The sequence below is a fragment of the Nematostella vectensis genome, chromosome 8 (assembly GCF_932526225.1).
Source record: "Nematostella vectensis chromosome 8, jaNemVect1.1, whole genome shotgun sequence".
Lineage (NCBI taxonomy): Eukaryota > Metazoa > Cnidaria > Anthozoa > Actiniaria > Edwardsiidae > Nematostella > Nematostella vectensis.
The window spans coordinates 494,953-517,767 of NC_064041.1; the positions used below are offsets into that span (position 1 = coordinate 494,953).

The 22,815-nt window shown below is 42.9% G+C and overlaps 3 protein-coding genes across 9 annotated transcripts in view; 1 reads left to right on the plus strand and 2 right to left on the minus strand.

Annotated features, from left to right (window-relative positions):
- The window catches only part of LOC5514113 (tudor domain-containing protein 5), a 32,836-nt gene extending 31,314 nt beyond the window's left edge, over positions 1-1,522 (plus strand). For both annotated transcript variants that reach the window (XM_048731385.1, XM_048731386.1), the window contains exon 25: positions 8-1,522. In XM_048731385.1, coding sequence (XP_048587342.1) covers positions 8-1,176 — 1,169 coding nt within the window. In that variant the 3' untranslated portion in view covers positions 1,177-1,522. The remainder of the gene's footprint in view (positions 1-7) is intronic.
- Positions 1,523-1,961: 439 nt separating this feature from the next.
- Positions 1,962-5,388, minus strand: LOC5514118. Of its 3 annotated transcripts, XM_032383735.2 has the most exons (5): positions 4,740-4,921; positions 4,516-4,564; positions 4,291-4,439; positions 2,609-2,825; positions 1,962-2,110 (listed from the first exon to the last, which is right to left on the minus strand). In XM_032383735.2, the coding sequence occupies exons 3-5, from the start codon at positions 4,370-4,372 to the stop codon at positions 2,089-2,091; spliced, it is 321 nt and encodes a 106-aa protein (XP_032239626.2). In that variant the 5' UTR covers positions 4,373-4,439; positions 4,516-4,564; positions 4,740-4,921; the 3' UTR covers positions 1,962-2,088. The 3 variants fall into 3 exon arrangements, with proteins under 3 accessions (XP_032239626.2, XP_001634364.3, XP_032239627.2); XM_001634314.3 differs by lacking the exons at positions 4,516-4,564; positions 4,740-4,921 and adding an exon at positions 5,323-5,388; XM_032383736.2 differs by lacking the exon at positions 4,516-4,564 and having other exon boundaries at positions 4,740-4,922.
- A 1,236-nt stretch (positions 5,389-6,624) lies between these two features.
- LOC5514130 (collagen alpha-1(I) chain) overlaps positions 6,625-22,815 on the minus strand; it is a 51,078-nt gene continuing 34,887 nt past the window's right edge. For 3 of the 4 annotated variants that reach the window (XM_048731381.1, XM_048731383.1, XM_048731382.1), the window contains 20 exons: positions 22,669-22,722; positions 22,186-22,239; positions 21,895-21,948; positions 21,542-21,595; positions 21,073-21,126; positions 19,065-19,118; positions 18,817-18,870; positions 18,039-18,146; positions 17,869-17,922; positions 17,089-17,124; positions 16,599-16,616; positions 16,499-16,516; positions 12,042-12,059; positions 11,913-11,930; positions 11,186-11,323; positions 9,362-9,452; positions 8,952-9,064; positions 8,435-8,503; positions 7,810-8,031; positions 6,625-7,226 (listed from right to left, as the gene is read on the minus strand). In XM_048731381.1, coding sequence (XP_048587338.1) covers positions 7,089-7,226; positions 7,810-8,031; positions 8,435-8,503; positions 8,952-9,064; positions 9,362-9,452; positions 11,186-11,323; positions 11,913-11,930; positions 12,042-12,059; positions 16,499-16,516; positions 16,599-16,616; positions 17,089-17,124; positions 17,869-17,922; positions 18,039-18,146; positions 18,817-18,870; positions 19,065-19,118; positions 21,073-21,126; positions 21,542-21,595; positions 21,895-21,948; positions 22,186-22,239; positions 22,669-22,722 — 1,419 coding nt within the window. In that variant the 3' untranslated portion in view covers positions 6,625-7,088. The remainder of the gene's footprint in view (positions 7,227-7,809; positions 8,032-8,434; positions 8,504-8,951; positions 9,065-9,361; positions 9,453-11,185; positions 11,324-11,912; positions 11,931-12,041; positions 12,060-16,498; positions 16,517-16,598; positions 16,617-17,088; positions 17,125-17,868; positions 17,923-18,038; positions 18,147-18,816; positions 18,871-19,064; positions 19,119-21,072; positions 21,127-21,541; positions 21,596-21,894; positions 21,949-22,185; positions 22,240-22,668; positions 22,723-22,815) is intronic. The other variant, XM_048731384.1, reaches the window with a different exon arrangement.

Here is a 22,815-nt window from a genome sequence, read left to right on the forward strand (position 1 = left end):
TCTTTAGAAGCCACTATGGATCCAACCAATGCTGAGACCATCAATACAAAGTGGAATCCTTCACAGACTTCCTCAGATCAGGAAATGTCAAGCAAATGCAAACCACAGCCAGTGTCGACGCTAAAGCAAATGCCTAAGGAGCTTGCGCCAGGTGTAAAAAATCTCATGATAAGCTCAAGTATACCCGGTCCGTTAAAAGGTAACACAGCGCTCAACACAGGTATCTCGAATCTGCCCCCAGCCGTAGAAGCACTTTTATCGACCCCTGCTGCTGAGCTGAGCATCAAGCCACAGGTCAACCTTGGCAACAACTGTGCAAGTGCCATCATCCCTAGCAACTGCACTGCAAATACTGTCATCCCTGGCAACTACACTGCCAATGATGCAATCCCTAGCAACAACACTACAAATGACGCCATCCCTGGCAAATATACTGCAAATGATGTAATCCCTAGAAACAACACTGCATACGATGTCATCCCTAGCAACAACAATGCAAATGAAGTCATCCCTAGCAACAACATTACAAATGACGTCATCCCTGGTAACTATGCCATCTCTAATAACAACATCTCAAGCAATTTTTGTATACCAAATGTGACGAGATCTTATGGAACTGATAATAATTTAAGCATAGCATCTCCTACTGTTGGAGAGACCGAAGCAACACACCGCTATGGCACTTCAGTGGTTAAGTCTTCAATATTGCATCACCAAGGTGCTTCATTAACGAGTAGAGAATATAAACCGATGCAATCCATAGTGTCAACAGCCCTCGTAAGCAGGCACACTCACTACACCAGCCCCGCCCCAGTGCTGCTGAGCGAGCGACCCTACTTGCAGGCAACTGTGGACCAGCAGTATGGAAGAGCTTCACCGCTACTGAGTACAAGCCCGGCGTATCAGCCTCCACCTCAGCAACCACACTATGTTCAGCAGGTGGGCGTGGCTACCCCCCCTGTCCCACCCTCGAGTTTCCATTCCCCCTTGCTCGCATACCCACCGACCTCCACAAATGTGCCAACACAAGTTCTGGTAGGAATCCAGGGATATGGTCCCCCCGGAATTCAGGCTAACCCTACTCCCCAGGTACCGATGTACAGGGGGGTGAACCCTGCGATGGTTGTGTACCAACAGCAAGCCCAGGGCGTCAGGAAACACTTACCATGGAACTAGAAACTCACCGTGCAACTAGATATTCAAACAGGCGTCACTAACCGTGGGACTAGAAATCGACAAGGAATAGCGATGACACGAAAACTGTACATAATTATCGTTTATGTAGTTAGGGGGGTTTGTAACATTGTTCGGTTTGGTTCGGTTCAATTTTCCTACAAGAATGAAAATTATCACGGAGGGAAGAATCATCTTGTGCAAAAAAATACAAAAGTATCACTTAAAAGATTGCTGTTTATGTTCACTTCGAAACAAATGACGCGGCATACCCTCGCTGCTATGGTATTCCGTGATTTAGTTGTAAATAGAATTAACATGGCATGGAATAAATTTTGTTATGAAATAATTATGTGGTTCTGTCGTGTAAGTATCAAAACAATGATACATAAAAATGTACAGCGGTACCTGTATTAATTGTTCGTGCCACGCCATTGACTGCGTGGCACAGGTTGACCGCATTATAAAAGTAACACATTTCCAAATAATCCCAAAAGCGAGCCGGCAAGCCTAGTTCCCTCAGCTAAAGGTGAAGCTGTAACGATATTCTTGATTTAGTCAGTCGTATCAAACCTTTTTCTAGTTGGCTATTTCAAGATGTCAATACCTTATTTTCTTTCAGTCATTAATGAAAGTGAACAAATCTGGGCTTACCAGACCAATAAGGAGGGTTAAAAAATAACCGGATCCCTTTCACCTCTAACACATTCATTTTGTCTCTTTTTCATCTTGTTTTGGGGAAATTTGCGTACGATAGGGTGATAGGTGTAAAAGACACGGGAATAACATGAGTGTCACCCAATTTTATTAGTCACGATCACAATTATCTGGTCACGTGATGTGTCGAAAAGCATCTAGCTGTATCTGCAGCGGGCTCAGCAGAACAACTTAGTCAGCGGTGCGCCAAGGAGGGCATCAGGGAACAGGTTCCCCACGTCTGAAAAAAAAAAAGAAACACTTCAAGCACCCCGCAAATATCCCACCGGCATCACGCTAGCATCCCGCTTATATCTTGCTAACTAGATCCATTTTTAAGAATCAGTCGCGCACTGGCGCACAAAAGGTTGCGAGCTCTGGGTTGCGAGTCAATGTTGACTTGATGTTTCCGTTTCATAAAATCAAAATAAAATATGGTATTTGAGTCGGTACATCAAAAGCTCCACACCGTGTTGGACTTAATTCTTGCCGAACATGATTGATTCATAAGTTTGTACCCAATTCAAACTTTCGGCACGGTAGAAGCGCGACGTATGAGCCCCCAGGCACATTTGGAACTACTAATGAGCACACACCCCCGTCCTTTAGTTAAGACAGTTAGTGACACCCAATATAAATACAGATAATATACCATCTTCACGTCTATCGAAAGTAATTCGGCCGTCTGGCATTCAGCCTCAAGGAGCAATGGTTGATTATTCATGGTGTAATGACTCACGTGTAGATCTTGCAGTTCGGCCAGGGTAGGGTGAGCGCCGCGGGTTGAGTGGACCATTTGCCGTCCAAGTCACTGCAGATGTAATCTGGAGCGGCCAGGAACTCGAAGTCGTAGTACAGATTGCACGATACCCTGCAGTGAACGTCTTTAGAGGAGTCGCGGCGCTCACACGCTATCTGGCCATGCGCGGGAGGAGGGTACTGCTTGCATTTCACGTCTGCAAAATAATATATGTTAGGTAAGTCTACTAAAGAAACAACTGAATCATAGGTAAAGTAGTACGGCTGGTTCTCACAAGTACACACAAGAGCAAGCGCAACACAAGCGAGAATCGGCGAGCGCAAGAAAATCTAGCAGTTGCGTTCTCTTTCGCATGTTCTTTTGCTTTAGAGAGAATCGGGAAATGACGTGCGTTGCGCTTGTGTCCATCGTACACTCCCACGTACTCTCATGGACTTTGAATATGTTTAAATTAGACATTAGGCTGATCATCTGGTGGGAGCTTTCACCCTTTCGATCGCGTCAGAGATTTAAAGAGTATTTCGGTCAACAGTTTTAACAAAAGTTGAAGCCGGGCCGTTCTTATTTTTGGAATATTTTAAAGATTCACAAACTCGCTTATTTTTTTAGGATTGTTATTCATTACTTTACGGTTTTGTTTAAATGATAATAATACAAAGGTATGGCTCAATCTCACCCCCCCCCCCCCCCCCCCCCTCTCCTGCGCACGAATACTTTACGCTTTGGTGAACACGGCCTTTCGGCAACCTCGAGATCTAAAAAACCAGAACCGGACGAGAGAAAAGTATAACGAAACTCAAGACAGTCAACAGAAGATATTCGCAAGGATCTCTCTCAAGAGGCCCCTGGCTAAGACGATGATTTGTTATGACGCAGAGCGTCTTTATGGGGGCATCGGGCATGTGGCGTATACAGTATAACGATTATAACGCAACGATTATAGCGTAACTATTATACTCAAACAAGGCTACAGGCTACAATAGAATCCTACAATGGGCAATGGAAAACTGTGTCATAAATATAACGTCATGCCACAGGCGAACCATGATAAGAATCCATCGAGAAATGAAATATAATTTGATGTTCTACCTTGACTGTTCCCTCAATAAAGTTACATTACTACATGAGCGTTGTGTGTGGTTTTTAAGGGGAATTGTGGCGCAGAAAAGGGTTAAGTCCCTGGAAAGTTTTCTTCAATTCAAGGATAATGTAGTAATGTAAACTAGCTTTATTGAGGAAACAGTCAAGACGCAACTTCAAATTATATTTTATTTTCCCGATGGATTACGAACGACTGATTCTATCCTGGTTCGCCTGTGGTCATACAGCCAGCTCTTGCCTAACGACAACCTCGTAACTCGAACAGATAACAATCCCCGACGAGACTAACCTGGGTACCAGAGTCTCGAGCTTCGTTTGTTTACTATGCGCTGACTACGAGGAGCAAGTAAAGGGCGAATAGTAAACAAACGAAGCACGAGACTCTGGTACCCAGGGTACGACGAGACCGAAATACAATGGAATGACTGGAATTACATCCCGTTATGACTGAGTGTCACTATTACGGACACCAAATTACGGCCCCGTGAGTGTACGCTTTTGCTGACTGTGTAATCATCTCAAGTCATTTGTAATCTATGAAGCCATAGAGCAGTGCTTACCTTTGTAAGGCACGGGGCTAGCCTTACTCGCACTCGCCAACACACCACAAGCCATCACCAACAACGCAACTCTCAACAACATGATTTCAAGCGAATTGCTAGAGACGCAACCTTCGTGTAATCACACTGCTTACGCGGCTACAGGATCCCTTAAAACGGAAATTCAAAACAAATAAACATTAATAACTATACCACACAGACTTAACACACTCGTCTAATAATTACCCAGCAGTTGAAGTCCTATTAAACCTTCAATGAAGCAGTCAAAGTCAATCTGTGGAGTTGAATTCAGTTAGCATCAAGCTCCCCTCGATGTTAATTCTTTGTGTCGTATTTTGTAGTTCGAGTAGAACGTGCGCTAGTCGTGTGGGGGATTGAAATTGATACCTTAAAATGTTAACTGTTTCCGCTCGTCGTTTGTCGTATTTTGTTTAGTGGTCTTATCTTACCCGACGTCTACGTACGCAGCTGTTCAGCTGTGTCATTTCAAAGGATCAACCTCATATGGCTCTGTTGGCTAAAAGATCTATTGCTTTACAACTTTTTTTTCCCTCAGAGCTTATCTTGTCATTGTGGGTTAAATGCAGGTGAAATATTATATGGACGAAATCAGATGCACAATAACTTCAACCACCAGCAGTTCAAAGAAGCTAGTCTAGACCCAGGCGTATTGACCGGGCTCTTTGTGGTTGGTAAGAGTTGTGACGTCACAACCGCCTCGTGGTAAGCTCAAGAAGGCCAAACGCTATTTTATAATTGCAAAGCATCAATTCTATCGCCAAATCCGAATAAGCTCAATCGAATCTAGTTATTAAGGTATCACTTTCATCATGCTTGGTTATCATAAGTCTTCTTGCAAGTAGAGACGAAGATACTCGATATAACAAAGATGAACGTTTGGTCCAGGCAAAATGACAGTAAAATGTATGGGAAATATGTATAGCGGGATTTCGTGCAACTGGCAAAAATTTGACCCTGAATTGTCCTAGCTATTGCAAAAGCTGAACAAATATAATTACATGTTAAGCTTACCAGGCTCGGAAGTCAGTGAAGTAATATGTAGTTGAAAGTCGGTAGCATCTATTGCTGTATTTATACTCGAGTGAACTTGTGATTGAGATATGAATAACAAAAAAGATCTAGAACCAAAGCACATTTCAAACATGAAAACAATGGAAAGCATGCAACGTATTGCCAAGGGTCTCTACCAAAGGACTTAATTAAAATCAACACGAAAAGAATATTAAGATGCGATGTATTGAAAATATGAAAACATAGTTGATGAAAATTAAATGAACTGTAAAACCTTGGAAAAGGGTCAGGGGATTGGCGACATTCGAAGCTGAAGCTGTCTCCCTCTGAGACTTCTTTCGCAAATAAAAAACATATTAAGTAAAAAGATGGATGACAATAGAAAATTTTCCTCGCTAGATGAAAAGCACGCCGATGCTGAGATAGCAGCAAAATATGGATTTGTTTGTGTGTTGAATTCTAAGATGCAGAATCAAATTGAATTCATGATCCCAACCTTAAATATTATTGCTATTGATCATTTGTGCAATTCTCTTCCTAATAATTCATTAGGTATCATGTATATCTTTTTTATACATTAACATTTTCAAAACATCGTCAAAACATTTTAAAGCCTTAATTTCCTCCAAAACTAAGAACGGCCCAGTCTCTACGTTCTTATAAAGAAAGAATGTATATTTTTTTGTCAATATCTGCGCGGTTTAAATCTGCCGAAATTTGTACTGTGCTGTGTTTCGGGATGGCGTCTGTTTTGGATTAGATCACAAGACTTGTCTTGCTATTGTCCAATCACACCCAAGATAGCGCCCAGTAAATTTTACCCATCGTGCCACGCAGGCTTGTCGCCACAGTGCGTTTTTATAGCCAATATGCAATATGGCATTTGTAATAAGCCCGCGTACACTAGCAGTATTTGTCTCGTGTCAAGAACTGTGATTTAACTAGTGCGATTTTGGGGCAACAGATTTTAAATGTTTTGCAAGGAAACTCGAGCATGCTCGTAACATTAATGCAAATTGATGCAATTTTTTAATGGACAATAAATTAAAACTAAAATTATCCGTGTTATGTTTCGAGCAAATTAGCGAGGAACAATGCAATAACATGAACATTATGCTGTCCCAAAAGATTTCCAATGATTTGCTGCTATTTCAAAATATCGTCTCGTCGCCAAGTTCGAAGTAGGGTGCGATAAAAACCGCCGAAAACCTAGCAACTCGTCTCGCGCACCAAGAATGAGTGTAGACGAGCCTTTTTACGCTCCTGCGAGAGAGTTGTGTAGCAAGCGCAAGCATACCAAGACCCAGAAGATGCTCGTTTAATATCATTTTGTCGAACAAACTTTCTGAACAAATATAGTTAATATCTATATTTTATTTATTCACAATTACTGAAACACCTTTTCGAACGACTAATTAAAATACGCACAACCATATCGGTAAAACTAACGCTAGCCCTAAAATTTAAAGTTTGTTTTGCTCAGAAATGTTTTTTTGATTTTATCAAACTTCCCGCCAAAACTATATGCGTCGGGCGCGCGCTTGGCGTTGATCGAAAATGGCGGGAAAATAAGCGACAAATGGAATGGATAAAAATCTTTAACGGCGCCAACACTGTACACTTTAATACAGGACCGTTTATTATAATAGCTGACAGTGAAGGGATCCATTTGCATATATATCTATAATTATATAAGAAAGGGGCGTCGGAAACTAAACGAGGAATTAAAATAATTTTAATGAGAGTGAGTCTCTATCTCGGTGAAACTAACTAAAGCAGATGGGTCCGACTTCGAAACCGAACTCCGAGGATTCCTCCATTTCTCCGGGTGAAAAGTCCACAATAGGCATTTGGTTGAGGTCTTCCGTCTCGACTTGGAATACAGCTTTACCGTCTTGTTTATTCTGTAGTTTAATGGAAAATGTCATTAGCGAGAACAGTGATTATAACAGCCAAGTAGATATTGTTGTAGAAATATGACACCAGCACATGTTTGCGTGATACGTTTTACGTGCTCGTTTAGGCTAAGTTCAAACGTCGTATTATCCATGAACCGTATGCAATTCAAATGCGTGCAAATGAATCAAAGTCGATTGTTTCATCTTCATTTGCATGCAATTGCATTGAATACAGCTCATGGATAATAAGGAGTTTGAACTTTGCCTTTAGCCCTTGTTGCTGGAGACCAGGGGGACCAAGGAGGGAAGGTAGAAATTTCTCCATGGTGATATTCGAATAAGAAATAATCGCGTCGACCTCTAGCTATGCACCTTAGCCTCCCTTAACGTCTACGGCAGAACATCTGCGCTTTTTTTTAATATTTTTTTTTTATCTAGCTTGAGTTCTTATAACCAATTTGACTTTGGCAAGTTACATTGAATGTCTAACTTGCTTAACCGGCTCAGCAGGTTTGACAGTTTATCTCGCTCAGCATGTTTGTTTATGACTTAACCAGTCTGACCGATGGCTCGACGTATTTAACCTCACCTGGCAGCCGTCGTGAAGAACTTTGATGTTGAATCTGTTGCGCTCGTAGCCGAATATTTCGTCGTTGTCTCCCTGCAGGCGAATGGCTCGCCCGTACGACTTGGTTAGCTTGTCATACCAAGCGATAGAACCGCTGCAGTAGTAAGTGAAGTTCTGTACGGCTCGCTCACTCAACAGTCTTAGGAAGTTCAGTTGTGTTTTACCGACGGACTTGTACGATATCTGAACAGCATTTTAGAAACAAAGAAATAATCAAAGCGGTGTATGTAGGCCATGTACAGTAAAGTCTCGTTCCCACTAGGTCGCAAACAAAACAAACAAGTGAGAATCGGGACACGCACAGACACAAGAAAATAAAGCTCTTTCTCCAGTGAGAATGGGAAAACTGCATGCAATGTGCTTGCGTCCAAATAAGGACCAAGTTTGTTGTTAAGCTGGGTGCTCTGAGCATGGTCGGGACAACGCGGGATAGTCGGGACGTGCTCGTGCGATGTTCGGAACTACCCCGTACGAGGGTAGGAACTGTCCTGCATGATGATCGGAACCACCTGGCAGAATATTTAAACTTAGATCCCACTAAATGGTATAATCCTTGAGACACATAACTAAACGAGGTTAAGCTTACTTCATATCCATTCTTGTATTCGCTGAACCACTCCGCCCCCTTGACTTTCGACCAGTGCTTGCGCTCGCCCTGTAGGAGAAAATATGTAGTAGGTCAAGCATGTTGGAGCGAGAGGTCTTATGTTACGCCGCACACGCGCAAACCATATTCAGCCATTTAGCGTATGTCCACCCTTTTTTCTCAAGACACAATGCCGAAAGGAGAAGAAGAGCTCACGCGCATGTGCAGATGGACGCGTGGGAACGCGCATAAATTTTTACGTCTCCTCCTCCTCCGTCTTCGCAACTAAAAAGATACCGTGACCAAAACAGAAAATGCTTTCTAGCTTAGCGCTCAATTCTAGATAAGATAAGATTTGGTTTCCCGACCTTTTTTTTCCATTCATGTCCTGAAGGCCCCCTTGGGGGAAGATGGGGAGGGGGGGAGTTCTGATAAATGAACGATTGGGGGGTGGGGTATCGTTCTTGTTTTTGTGTCTAGCTTGCCTAGACTTGCCTTGAGGGAGGAGGGGGCTCACCGTTCTTGTCCTTTTGTCTGGGTGAATACAGGTTTCGCCTCCAGATGTGAAGTTACAGAACACCTCAATGGCGTCTTCGGAGCATCCGTGGTTGGGGTCGATCCAATAACGACCTAGAGGTATAACCAGTGACAAGTTAACGACCTTGAAACAATAGCTTGATGACGTCAAAATGAAAAGTAAAACAGTAGTAAAGGGGGATAAGCGAGTATCCAAAACAAACGGATCGATTACGTCACAACACAATAAAGGGGCAAAAACACAGACAATAAGTGGAAAAAACATACTATTACTGATAACAAGTCAATTTTCAAAAAGCCGTAATACTTCTGACGACTGGGAAATGATAACAATTACTTCATCGACAGTGTCGAGAAATGGAAAGGTGAGCGAACTGAAGAGAGCCTTACCGTCTTTGTTTGCTCGTTTGCACATTTTCAGATCTTTACATGTTCGGGCCGGATTGGACACGGATCCATCAGGGCGTCTGATCTCTTCGATCTGAAGCGGGACAATGATATCATCACGCAACGATGACGAAAACACAAGGAAACAAGGATTTTACAAAACACCGATTAGCCGCTAAAGTTTAGTGAAACCAATATGCACCATTAAATTCGTTGATTTGTGAAGTTATCTGCGTGTATAGCATATTGCATATGGAATTTTAATTTCCCCTTGTGTCACGCTTTATGTCCGAGGATCCAACTTTGGTGACAATGCAGTTTTGAATATTCAAAACTTTCCTAATTTTTTTAAAACACAACTTTCTCTGTATTATTTGATACTAATGGAAATGAGGTATTTTAGTTGTAGGATGGATTTTAATGAAATGAACATTTGCCTAGAGTTTCATAGACTAAGAAACCACGCGTCACGCAGGTTCATAAAAGACCCTGTCACATGTACGCTTGTCCTTTTAACCTTTTTCCAATTTCAAGTTGCAGGCGCGTTTTTTTTTTTCAAGAACACGCTTCTCTTTTCCGCAACAAATTCTAAAAGTCGCAGGAAAACCTTCGCGTGTCGCGAAACAAGTCAAGTACAAAAAGTGTCGATATATTTTTTATGAAAATAATCACCAAAAAAGCCCAAGATTATTCATTTGGATCAGCTCCTGTCTCTCCTCATAATGGAAGTTTTTGTAATACGTGCCCCCGGGGAAACTGATACGACCCTTTTAATTTGTTTATTACTCTCACTGACATGACCCCTTAAGTTTGTTTATTACTCTACCTGACATGACCCCTTAAGTTTGTTTATTACTCTACCTGACATGACCCCTTAAGTTTGTTTATTACTCTACCTGACATGACCCTTAAGTTTGTTTATGACTCTACCTGACATGACCCTTAAGTTTGTTTATTACTCTACCTGACATGACCCCTTAAGTTTGTTTATTACTCTACCTGACATGACCCTTAAGTTTGTTTATGACTCTACCTGACATGACCCTTAAGTTTGTTTATTACTCTACCTGACATGACCCCTTAAGTTTGTTTATTACTCTACTTGACATGACCCTTAAGTTTGTTTATGACTCTACCTGACATGACCCTTAAGTTTGTTTATTACTCTACCTGACATGACCCCTTAAGTTTGTTTATTACTCTACCTGACATGACCCTTAAGTTTGTTTATTACTCTACCTGACATGACCCCTTAAGTTTGTTTATTACTCTACCTGACATGACCCCTTAAGTTTGTTTATTACTCTACCTGACATGACCCCTTAAGTTTGTTTATTTCTCTACCTGACATGACCCCTTAAGTTTGTTTATAACTCTACCTGACATGACCCTTAAGTTTGTTTATTACTCTACCTGACATGACCCTTAAGTTTGTTTATTACTCTACCTGACATGACCCCTTAAGTTTGTTTATTACTCTACCTGACATGACCCTTAAGTTTGTTTATTACCCTACCTGACATGACCCTTAAGTTTGTTTATTACTCTACCTGACATGACCCCTTAAGTTTGTTTATTACTCTACCTGACATGACCCTTAAATTTGTTTATGACTCTACCTGACAAGACCCCTTAAGTTTGTTTATTACTCTAACTGACATGACCCTTAAGTTTGTTTATGACTCTACCTGACATGACCCTTAAGTTTGTTTATTACTCTACCTGACATGACCCCTTAAGTTTGTTTATTACTCTACCTGACATGACCCCTTAAGTTTGTTTATGACTCTACCTGACATGACCCCTTAAGTTTGTTTATTACTCTACCTGAGTGCGGAGCTTTTCAATGTTGAGCACGTGATCACCCATCTCGTCACCATGCTCTTCCGGTAATGATCGCTTTCTCCTAGTATCTCCCTTATCACGTGACAAGGCAGGGCGCAAGTAGCCTTGCAGCATACCAGCCTGTGAAAACACGGCATAATGAGCACCGTGAAAACACGGCATAGTGAGCACGGTGGAAACACGGCATAGTAAGCACCATTGAAACACGGCATAGTGAGCACCATTAAAACACGGCATAGTGAGCACCATGAAAACACGGCATAGTGAGCACCATGAAAACACGACATAATGAGCACCGTGAAACACGGCATAGTGAGCACCATGAAAACACGGCATAGTGAGCATATGACTTGCATATTTCTTGGGCCAAATTGTTCCGGTCTACTACAGTTCTAATCATTTAACTAGATTTATATACATTAGTTCGAGCAAACAGTTGAAAAAATTTGCTCAAGTGCATGTGTCTTGACTTGCGTGAGGGCGTTGTAAGGTGTCCAATCGGTAAGGGCGCCGGTTGCCGAGGGAGTGCCAAATGGTTGCCTAGTAAGTGCCGATCGACTGCCGATGTGTTTGCCGAGTGAGTGCCGAATAATTGCCTAGTAAGTGCCGAGTGTTTGCCGAATGGTTGGTGGGTGCCGAGTGTTTGCCGAATGGTTGGTGAGTGCCGAGTATCTGCAAATCAATTGTTGTGAACAACAATGATACTTACAACATCACCAGGTGGTCCCTAAAAGAAATAAACAACAACAAATAAATCAGTGAAGTGTATAATAGAAAATCAAATATACGAACTATATCAAAATATCAAATAAAAATATCAAGTCAAAACGATTCTTACCGGTGGCCCAGGTGGTCCCTGTTTTCGACAAAAACAAAAATAAAAAGTTTAGAATTACATATTTGTATGCCAGTAGAATAAATATTTGTATGACAGTAGAATTACATGATTGTATGGAATAAAAAAGGGACAAACAATCTATAAACTTGCAGATTTTAAAAATATTAACAAACACGCTTAGTTGTACTAACTTACGCAGCCCTTCAATAGAGCTCTTTTATAACTCGAGGATTACCTGGTAATAACTATTCATAACTTATCGTTCTTTGGCATTTCTATTTATCTAATATTTTTTTACAATTATGAAAGATTTTTACAGAAATATCTTTGAAAATCCTATATGCGGCATCTGATGACCGGGATTGTTGGTAACTCGGGCTAGGTTACTGAGGATTTTTAACACCCTGTCCTTGTGACATCAAGAGGATTTAGACAGGCCAAAGAGGATTTGGGCAGGACAGAGAGGATTTGGACAGAACAAAGAGGATTCGGACAGGGCGAAGAGGATTTGGACAGGCCAAAGAGGATTTGGGCAGGAAAGAGAGGATTTGGACAGAACAAAGAGGATTCGGACAGGGCGAAGAGGATTTGGACAGGACAGAGAGGATTTGGACAGGACAGAGAAGATTTTGACAGGACAAAGAGGATCCGGACAGGGCGAAGAGGATTTGGACAGGGCAGAGAGGATTTGGACAGAACAGAGAAGATTTGGACAGGACAGAGAGGGTTTGGAGAGGGCAGAGAGGATTTGGACAGGGCAGAGAGGATTCGGACAGGGCGAAGAGGATTTGGACAGGGCAGAGAGGATTTGGACAGGGGAAAGAGGATTTGGACAGGACAGAGAGGATTTGGACAGGACAGAGAAGATTTGGACAGGACAGAGATGATTTGGAAAGGACAGAGAAGATTTGGACAGGACAGAGAGGGTTTGAAGAGGGCAGAGAGGATTAGGACAGGGCAGAGAGGATTCGGACAGGGCGAAGAGGATTTGGACAGGACAGAGAGGATTTGGACAGGACAGAGAGGATTTGGACAGGACAGAGAAGATTTTGACAGGACAAAGAGGATCCGGACAGGGCGAAGAGGATTTGGACAGGGCAGAGAGGATTTGTACAGAACAGAGAAGATTTGGACAGGACAGAGAGGGTTTGGAGAGGGCAGAGAGGATTTGGACAGGGCAGAGAGGATTCGGACAGGGCGAAGAGGATTTGGACAGGACAGAGAAGATTTGGACAGGACAGAGATGATTTGGAAAGGACAGAGAAGATTTGGACAGGACAGAGAGGGTTTGGAGAGGGCAGAGAGGATTAGGACAGGGCAGAGAGGATTCGGACAGGGCGAAGAGGATTTGGAGAGGGCAGAGAGGATTTAGACAGGGGAAAGAGGATTTGGAAAGGACAGAGAGGATTTGGACAGGACAAAGAGGATTTGGACAGGGCAGAGAGGATTTGGACAGAGCAGAGAGGATTTGGGCAGAGCAAGGAGGATTTGGACAGGACAAAGAGGATTTGGACAGGACAGAGAAGATTTGGACAGGACAGAGAGGGTTTGGAGAGGGCAGAGAGGATTTGGACAGGACAGAGAGGATTCGGACAGGGCGAAGAGGATTTGGACAGGGCAAAGAGGATTCGGACAGGGCGAAGAAGATTTGGAGAGGGCAGAGAGGATTTGGACAGGGGAAAAGAGGATTTGGACAGGGCAAAGAAGATTCGGACAGGGCGAAGAGGATTTGGAGAGGGCAGAGAGGATTTGGACAGGGGAAAAGAGGATTTGGACAGGACAAAGAGGATTTGGACAAGGCAGAGAGGATTTGGACAGGACAAAGAGGATTTGGACAGGGCAGAGAGGATTTGGACAGAGCAAGGAGGGTTTGGACAGGGCAGAGAGGATTTGGACAGGACAGAGAAGATTTGGACAGGGCAGAGAGGATTTGGACAAGACAGAGAGAATTTGGACAGGACAGAGAGGATTCAGACAGGGCACATAGGATTTGGGCAGAGCAAGGAGGATTTGGACAGGGGAAAGAGGATTTGGACAGGATAAAGAGGATTTGGACAGTACAAAGGGGATTTGGACAGGGCAGAGATGATTTGGACAGGACAAAGAGGATTTGGACAGGAAAGAGAGGATTTGGACAGGACAGGGAGGATTTGGACAGGACAAAGAGGATTTGGACAGGACAGAGAGGATTTGGACAGGACAATAAGGATTTGGACAGGGCAGAGAGGATTTGGACAGGACAGAGAGGATTTGGACAGGACAAAGAGGATTTGGACAGGACAGAGAGGATTTGGACAGGACAGAGAGGATTTGGACAGGACAAAGAGGATTTGGGCAGGGCAGAGAGGATTTGGACAGGACAGAGAGGATTTGGACAGGGCAGAGAGGATTCGGACAGGCCGAAGAGGATTTGGAGAGGGCAGAGAGGATTTGGACAGGGGAAAGAGGATTTGGACAGGACAAAGAGGATTTGGACAGGGCAGAGTGGATTTGGACAGGATAGAGAGGATTTGGACAGGACAAAGAGGATTTGGACAGGGGAAAGATGATTTGGACAGGGCAGAGAGGATTTGGACAGGACAAAGAGGATTTGGACAGGGAAGAGAGGATTTGGACAGGGCACAGAGGATTTGGGCAGAGCAAGGAGGATTTGGACAGGACAAAGAGGATTTGGACAGGACAAAGAGGATTTGGACAGTACAAAGGGGATTTGGACAGGACAGAGGATTTGGACAGGACAAAGAGGGTTTGGACAGGACAGAGAGGATTTGGACAGGACAAAGAGGATTTGGACAGGACAAAGAGGATTTAGACAGGACAGAGAGGATTTGGACAGGGCAGAGAGGATTTGGACAGGACAAAGAGGATTTGGACAGGATAAAGGGGATTTGGACAGTACAAGGGGATTTGGACAGGGCAGAGAGGATTTGGATAGGACAAATAGGATTTGAACAGGACAAAGAGGATTTGGACAGGACAATAAGGATTTGGACAGGGCAGAGAGGATTTGGACAGGACAGAGAGGATTTGGACAGGGCACAGAGGATTTGGGCAGAGCAAGGAGGATTTGGACAGGACAAAGAGGATTTGGACAGGATAAAGAGGATTTGGACAGTACAAAGGGGATTTGGACAGGACAGAGGATTTGGACAGGACAAAGAGGATTTGGACAGGACAGAGAGGATTTGGACAGGACAAAGAGGATTTGGACAGGACAAAGAGGATTTAGACAGGACAGAGAGGATTTGGACAGGGCAGAGAGGATTTGGACAGGACAAAGAGGATTTGGACAGGATAAAGGGGATTTGGGCAGTACAAGGGGATTTGGACAGGGCAGAGAGGATTTGGATAGGACAAATAGGATTTGGACAGGACAAAGAGGATTTGGACAGGACAATAAGGATTTGGACAGGGCAGAGAGGATTTGGACAGGACAGAGAGGATTTGGACAGGACAAAGAGGATTTGGACAGGACAGAGAGCATTTGGACAGGACAAAGAGGATTTGGACAGGACAAAGAGGATTTGGACAGGGCAGAGAGGATCTGGGCAGGGCAGAGAGGATTTGGACAGGACAAAGAGGATTTGGACAGGGCAGATAGGATTCGGAGAGGGCAAAGAGGATTTTGAGAGGGCAGAGAGGATTTGGACAGGGGAAAGAGGATTTGGACAGGACTAAGAGGATTTGGACAGGGCAGAGTGGATTTGGACAGGATAGAGAGGATTTGGACAGGACAAAGAGGATTTGGACAGGGCAGAGAGGATTTGGGCAGGAGAAAGAGGATTTGGACAGGACAAAGAAGATTTGGACAGGGCAAGGGGGTATTGGACAGGACAGAGAGGATTTGGACAGGGCAACGAGGATTTGGACAGGGCAAAGAGGATTTGGACAGGGCAAGGGGGTATTGGACAGGACAGAGAGGATTTGGACAGGGCAAAGAGGATTTGGGCAGTACAGAGAGGATTTGGACAGGGCAATGAGGATTTGGACAGGACAAAGAGGATTTGGACAGGGCAGAGTGGATTTGGACAGGATAGAGAGGATTTGGACAAGGCAGAGAGGATTTGGGCAGGAGAAAGAGGATTTGGACAGGACAAAGAGGATTTGGACAGGGCAGAGAGGATTTGGACAGGGCAAGGGGGTATTGGACAGGACAGAGAGGATTTGGGCAGGGCAACGAGGATTTGGACAGGGCAAAGAGGATTTGGACAGGGCAAGGGGGTATTGGACAGGACAGAGAGGATTTGGACAGGGCAAAGAGGATTTTGACAGGACAGAGAGGATTTGGACAGGGCAAAGATGATTTGGACAGGGCGCTATTCAACAAGAGACATTTCCAAACCGATTACTAACTCGTTTGTTTCTGAACGAGACACCTGTTGCTGTTATGTATAAACAAAGATCGATTTTTAGAAAACTTTACAATATAATCAAATACATTTTGTGAGTTTACTTACCATTGGGCCTGTATCTCCCTGAATAATAATGAATGAAAACAGAGGTGAGCATCTTTCTAATAATTCAAACCTCGTAAAGCAAAAGAAGGTGTCATCTTACCTGCTCGCCCTGCTGGCCCTAAAACAAGAGAACAAGTGACACAATCAGGGGTTGCTAACATTCTTTGTATTGTTGGTATTGTTGGTATTCTTTGTATTGTTGGTATTCTTTGTATTGTTGGTATTCTTTGTATTGTTGGTATTCTTTGTATTGTTGGTATTCTTTGTATTGTTGGTATTGCATACAGCCGACTCTCGCGACAACGCGTGACAATATAAGTCTCTAAATTTCTTTGTTTTCTATTGTTGCTATTGTATACAGCCAACTCCTCGTAGACGACGCGCGTGACGAATCTCAAAATAGCGTGGATAATGATATTAGTATATGGATAATTATATCGAATACAATACGCCAAAAACTGATAATGGACTCTGCAAAATTTTCGTCTCTAATAAGACTTCTTCAGGGCAGTCTGCCCTGTTCAGGAACACGACAATTTGGGCTTTTTGTACTTAGATCTTTAGCAAGTGGGTTGAAAAGAAAAACTTACTCTGTCTCCTTTGTTTCCGGTGTTTCCTGCGCGGCCCTATGACATCAACAAAATTATCAGAATTCTAAGTCTGATTAGCCAGTCGTAGCGCATTTTAAGAAATCTCAAGGAAGTTGATGAACAATCACAATGTAAAAAAGTTTCACTCGGAGGGGTCGACGTTACGTTAACTCAGATAATGCGAGAAAATATGACACGTTCACTTAAGCCTTTCTTGGTGCAAGAAAATAACATAATAGCTACTTTTCTTTTACATAGACCACAGTTGGCCTACTCTGTACAGTGTCAAGAAATAAACTCACAGCCTGTACCGAAAACTGATAGTGTATGTTTTTAAGGTTTGGATAAAGTGTATGTTTTTTAAGGTTTGGGTAAAGTGTATGTTTTTAAGGTTTGGATAAAGTGTATGTTTTTAAGGTTTGGATAAAGTGTATGTTTTTAAGGTTTGGGTAAAGTGTATGTTTTTAAGGTTTGGATAAAGTGTATTTTTTTAAGGTTTGGATAAAGTGTATGTTTTAAAGGTTTGGATAAAGTGTATGTTTTTAAGGTTTGGATAAAGTGTATGTTTTTAAGGTTTGGAAAAAGTGTATGTTTTTCAATAAGTTACCATCCACTGTAGATGATATGAACAACCAGACCGTAGTATTTATTGACAGAACAAAGGTCATTTAATAAAACTTTCCGATCTTTCCGATATAACGATAACGCCTCTTGAGCCATTAAAATGCCTCATTAATCATTCAAATATACGGTATAAAAAGAGTAAATAATGTTACTTACCCTAGGTCCCATCGGCCCAGGAGGTCCAGACGGTCCGACCGGCCCATCCTCGCCCTTAGGTGGGAAGGGAGATATACATATTATTTCACTTTCTTGCAAGATTAGATTTGAATAACTGCTTATTACAAATTATGACCAATGATGACGTAATCAATGATCACGTGACTGACCTTATTCCCTTTAAGACCCGGATGTCCACGTGGTCCAGTAGGTCCGATGTCGCCTTTCTCTCCCTGAGGACCGGCGGGTCCGGTGGGGCCGATAAATCCTGGCCAACCCTGTATCAGCAATACGGTCGTGGTACGGTCAAGTGATACCACGGTCATAGTGCGGTCATGGTAAGGTCATGGTAAGGTCATGGTACGGTCATGGTACGGTCATGGTACGGTCATGGTACAGTCAGGGTAAGGTCATGGTAAGGTCATAGTGCGGTCATGGTACGGTCATGGTACGGTCATGGTACGGTCATGGTACGGTCAGGGTAAGGTCATGGTAAGGTCATAGTGCGGTCATGGTACGGTCATGGTAAGGTCATAGTACGGTCATGGTACGGTCATGGTACGGTCATGGTACGGTCATGGTAAGGTCATAGTGCGGTCATGGTAAGGTCATAGTGCGGTCATAGTGCGGTCATGGTACGGTCATGGTAAGGTCATAGTGCGGTCATGGTACGGTCATGGTACGGTCATGGTAAGGTCATAGTGCGGTCATGGTAAGGTCATAGTGCGGTCATTGTGCGGTCATGGTACGGTCATGGTAAGGTCATAGTGCGGTCATGGTGCGGTCATGGTACGGTCATGGTACGGTCATGGTACGGTCATGGTAAGGTCATAGTGCGGTCATGGTACGGTCATGGTACGGTCAGGGTAAGGTCATGGTAAGGTGATAGTGCGGTCATGGTACGGTCATGGTACGGTCATGGTAAGGTCATAGTGCGGTCATACCCACCTTGTCTCCCTTCTCGCCCTGCGTCCCCTGACTACCCTTCTCTCCTTTTGGTCCCTGTGAACGCATTCCAAAGAGAAAGATGAGAATGATGTTTATCATGTTAATTATGATGATGATATCGATGACGATGATTATGATAATGATAATGATAATTATGATGATGATGATGATGACGACAAATACGAGGAAGACGACGACGACGACGATGATGATGATGATATGATGATGATGATGATGTTGATACATACGGTTGGTCCTCGTGCTCCCGGTGGTCCCTGCACTCCTTGTGGTCCAACATCACCCTGAAAGCACACACATCAGCGAAACAATCAGTGTGGGATAGAATACCATTAGGATAGCACAGCGAAACATATTTATAATATAGCAACGCCGTAAAACTCCACTTACTCGAAGAGTTCGTGTTCGAGTAAAAAGGGTACAATGATATTTATGTAGGCTGCATCCATTCACGCGTGATTAAAATCTAGCAATTCAAGAAACCAAAGACGAGGGGAAGTTAAGTCAGCTTGAGTTAATGAGGAATTCGAGATATCCGAGTTCGAGTTAATGAGGAATTCGAGATATCCGAGTTCGAGTTAATGAGGAATTCGAGATATCCGAGTTCGAGTTAATGAGGAATTCGAGATATCCGAGTTCGAGTTAATGAGGAATTCGAGATATCCGAGCTCGACTTAATGAGGAATTCGAGATATCCGAGTTCGAGTTAATGAGGAATTCGAGATATCCGAGTTCGAGTTAATGAGGAATTCAAGATACCCGAGCTCGAGTTAATGAGGAATTCGAGATATCCGAGTTCGAGTTAATGAGGAATTCGAGATATCCGAGTTCGAGTTAATGAGGAATTCGAGGTATCCGAGCTCGAGTTAATGAGGAATTCGAGATATCCGAGTTCGAGTTAATGAGGAATTCGAGATATCCGAGTTCGAGTTAATGAGGAATTCGAGATATCCGAGCTCGAGTTAATGAGGAATTCGAGATATCCGAGTTCGAGTTAATGAGGAATTCGAGATATCCGAGTTCGAGTTAATGAGGAATTCGAGATATCCGAGCTCGAGTTAATGAGGAATTCGAGATATCCGAGTTCGAGTTAATGAGGAATTCGAGATATCCGAGTTCGAGTTAATGAGGAATTCGAGATATCCGAGCTCGAGTTAATGAGGAATTCGAGATATCCGAGTTCGAGTTAATGAGGAATTCTAGGTATCCGAGTTTGAATTAATGAGGAATTCGAGATATCAGAGTTCGAGTTAATGAGGAATTCGAGGTATCCGAGTTCGAGTTAACGAGGAATTCGAGATATCCGAGTTCGAGTTAATGAGGAATTCGAGATATCCCAGCTTGAGTTAATAAGGAATTCGAGATATCCGAGCTCGAGTTAATGAGGAATTCGAGGTGTCCGAGTTCGAGTTAATGAGGAATTCGAGATATCCTAGTTCGAGTTAATAAGGAATTCGAGGTGTCCGAGTTCGAGTTAATGAGGAATTCGAGGTGTCCGAGTTCGAGTTAATGAGGAATTCGAGATATCCGAGTTCGAGTTAATGAGGAATTCAAGGTGTCCGAGTTCGAGTTAATAAGGAATTCGAGGTGTCCGAGTTCGAGTTAATAAGGAATTCGAGGTGTCCGAGTTCGAGTTAATGAGGAATTCGAGGTGTCCGAGTTCGAGTTAATGAGGAATTCGAGATATCCGAGTTCGAGTTAATGAGGAATTCGAGATATCCCAGCTTGAGTTAATAAGGAATTCGAGATATCCGAGCTCGAGTTAATGAGGAATTCGAGGTGTCCGAGTTCGAGTTAATGAGGAATTCGAGATATCCTAGTTCGAGTTAATAAGGAATTCGAGGTGTCCGAGTTCGAGTTAATGAGGAATTCGAGGTGTCCGAGTTCGAGTTAATGAGGAATTCGAGATATCCGAGTTCGAGTTAATGAGGAATTCAAGGTGTCCGAGTTCGAGTTAATAAGGAATTCGAGGTGTCCAAGTTCGAGTTAATAAGGAATTCGAGGTGTCCGAGTTCGAGTTAATGAGGAATTCGAGGTGTCCGAGTTCGAGTTAATGAGGAATTCGAGATATCCGAGTTCGAGTTAATGAGGAATTCAAGGTGTCCGAGTTCGAGTTAATGAGGAATTCGAGGTGTCCGAGTTCGAGTTAATAAGGAATTCGAGGTGTCCGAGTTCGAGTTAATGAGGAATTCAAGGTGTCCGAGTTCGAGTGAGCGGCGTTGTCCATTGGCTACTTACAGGGGCACCAGCAGCACCGCGATCGCCAGGAAGACCACGGAGTCCAGGAGGACCCTAATAATGATAATGATAATAATAACAACAACAACAATAATAACAACAAATACAATAATAATAATAAGAAGAAGAAGAAGAAGAATAAAAACCATAATGATATTTATTATAAATATAATTAATAATAACAATGATAATAATTGCCCTAGACTTAACAACACATGAGGAACCAGGCTGAAAACGTTTCCGCATTGTAATTTTCACGATGTTTTACTTTCCCAACTTTTTGCAAGTACCTTTCTTGGTCGATTTGCATGAAATCTTTCACGTTTACTTATAATGTAACTATTACAAAAAAAACAAATGCTATGTGAGTTTTTTCGTAATTTAAGAAGACATATCTTTCAGTGATGCCATTAAAAGCTAAATAGCCATTTACCAAAGTTAAAGTAAATATATATATATATTTTTTTACCTGTGGTCCTGGAGGACCAACAGGTCCCTCGGGTCCAGTGCTTCCACGGTCACCCTATGAAGGGGAAAGTATGACATTCACAAAAATGATCGCGTTACATGGGGATTGTAACACAAGCGTAACACAAGCCATTGCATGACAATTAGAGATTGTGTGACAATTAGTGATTGTGTGACGATATGTAACATGAGAAAATGCTTGTGTGACGCAAGCCATTGTTTCACGAGAGAAATTGTGTGACAATGCGTCAGACAAGAGATCGAGAGGCATTAAGGATTGTGTGACATTGCTTATTGCAAGCAAATGTGTGGAATGAGACTGTGTGACATCGCGTGACTGAGATGTAGCGTTACCTTGTCGCCTGGCTCGCCATCCTTGCCGGGGTAGCCCTTGGGGCCGGTCTCACCCTAGCGTCAGATCAAAGACAATGTTATTCAAGTAAACCCTCAAGATCGAAGAACACATCTTGTTTGATGAACAGTAATTGAAAGGAGAATAGACCAGTTTCGAATTCCAATATGCCCGATGGACATTTGATTTTCTCTGGTACGCGCATGGAATTCGTCCATAGTCCGTCTGTCTCGCGGACATAGTTGAATTAGAGACTTGTCCGTCTGTCCCGCGCACATAGTAGAATTAGATACCTTGATTCCGGGCTGGCCAGGTGGTCCGTCCTCACCACGCGCTCCTGGAGCTCCCTGCGACGAATACAAAGCAATTCAACACGCGACAAATGGGACATTCGACATGCGATATGCGACACTCAAGGGACATGCAACATTCGTTCTAAGGCAATGGAAATGCGAAATCCTACATGAATTATTAGACATGCGACATGTGACATATAACCATTGACATTCGATATTGGATATGTGAAATTGGGCATGTTGCACTGAAATGCGATATAAAGCATGCGACATTGTATGTACAAAAGAGGACATGAGGCACAAGAATATCAATTGGCGTCACATAGTTTTACTGTCCTTAAATAATTAATCTATTTTATATAGCACGTGGAGCTGAAATAATCTAACATTGGGCCCGCAATTAATATCATAATAGAAATCTAAAATGTTTTTTTCAGTAAGCTTATAAAGGGAGTGGTTACACGGACAAGTCGCTCTTACCGTGGGTCCAGGTTTGCCGGGTTGCCCGTCCTCGCCGTTACTACCACGCGCTCCCTAATGAGAAAATAACGATTACCATGACAACAGCATGACGACAAAACGACAAGTTTTTGATGTCATACACTCCACTTGCTCCCTAAGATATAT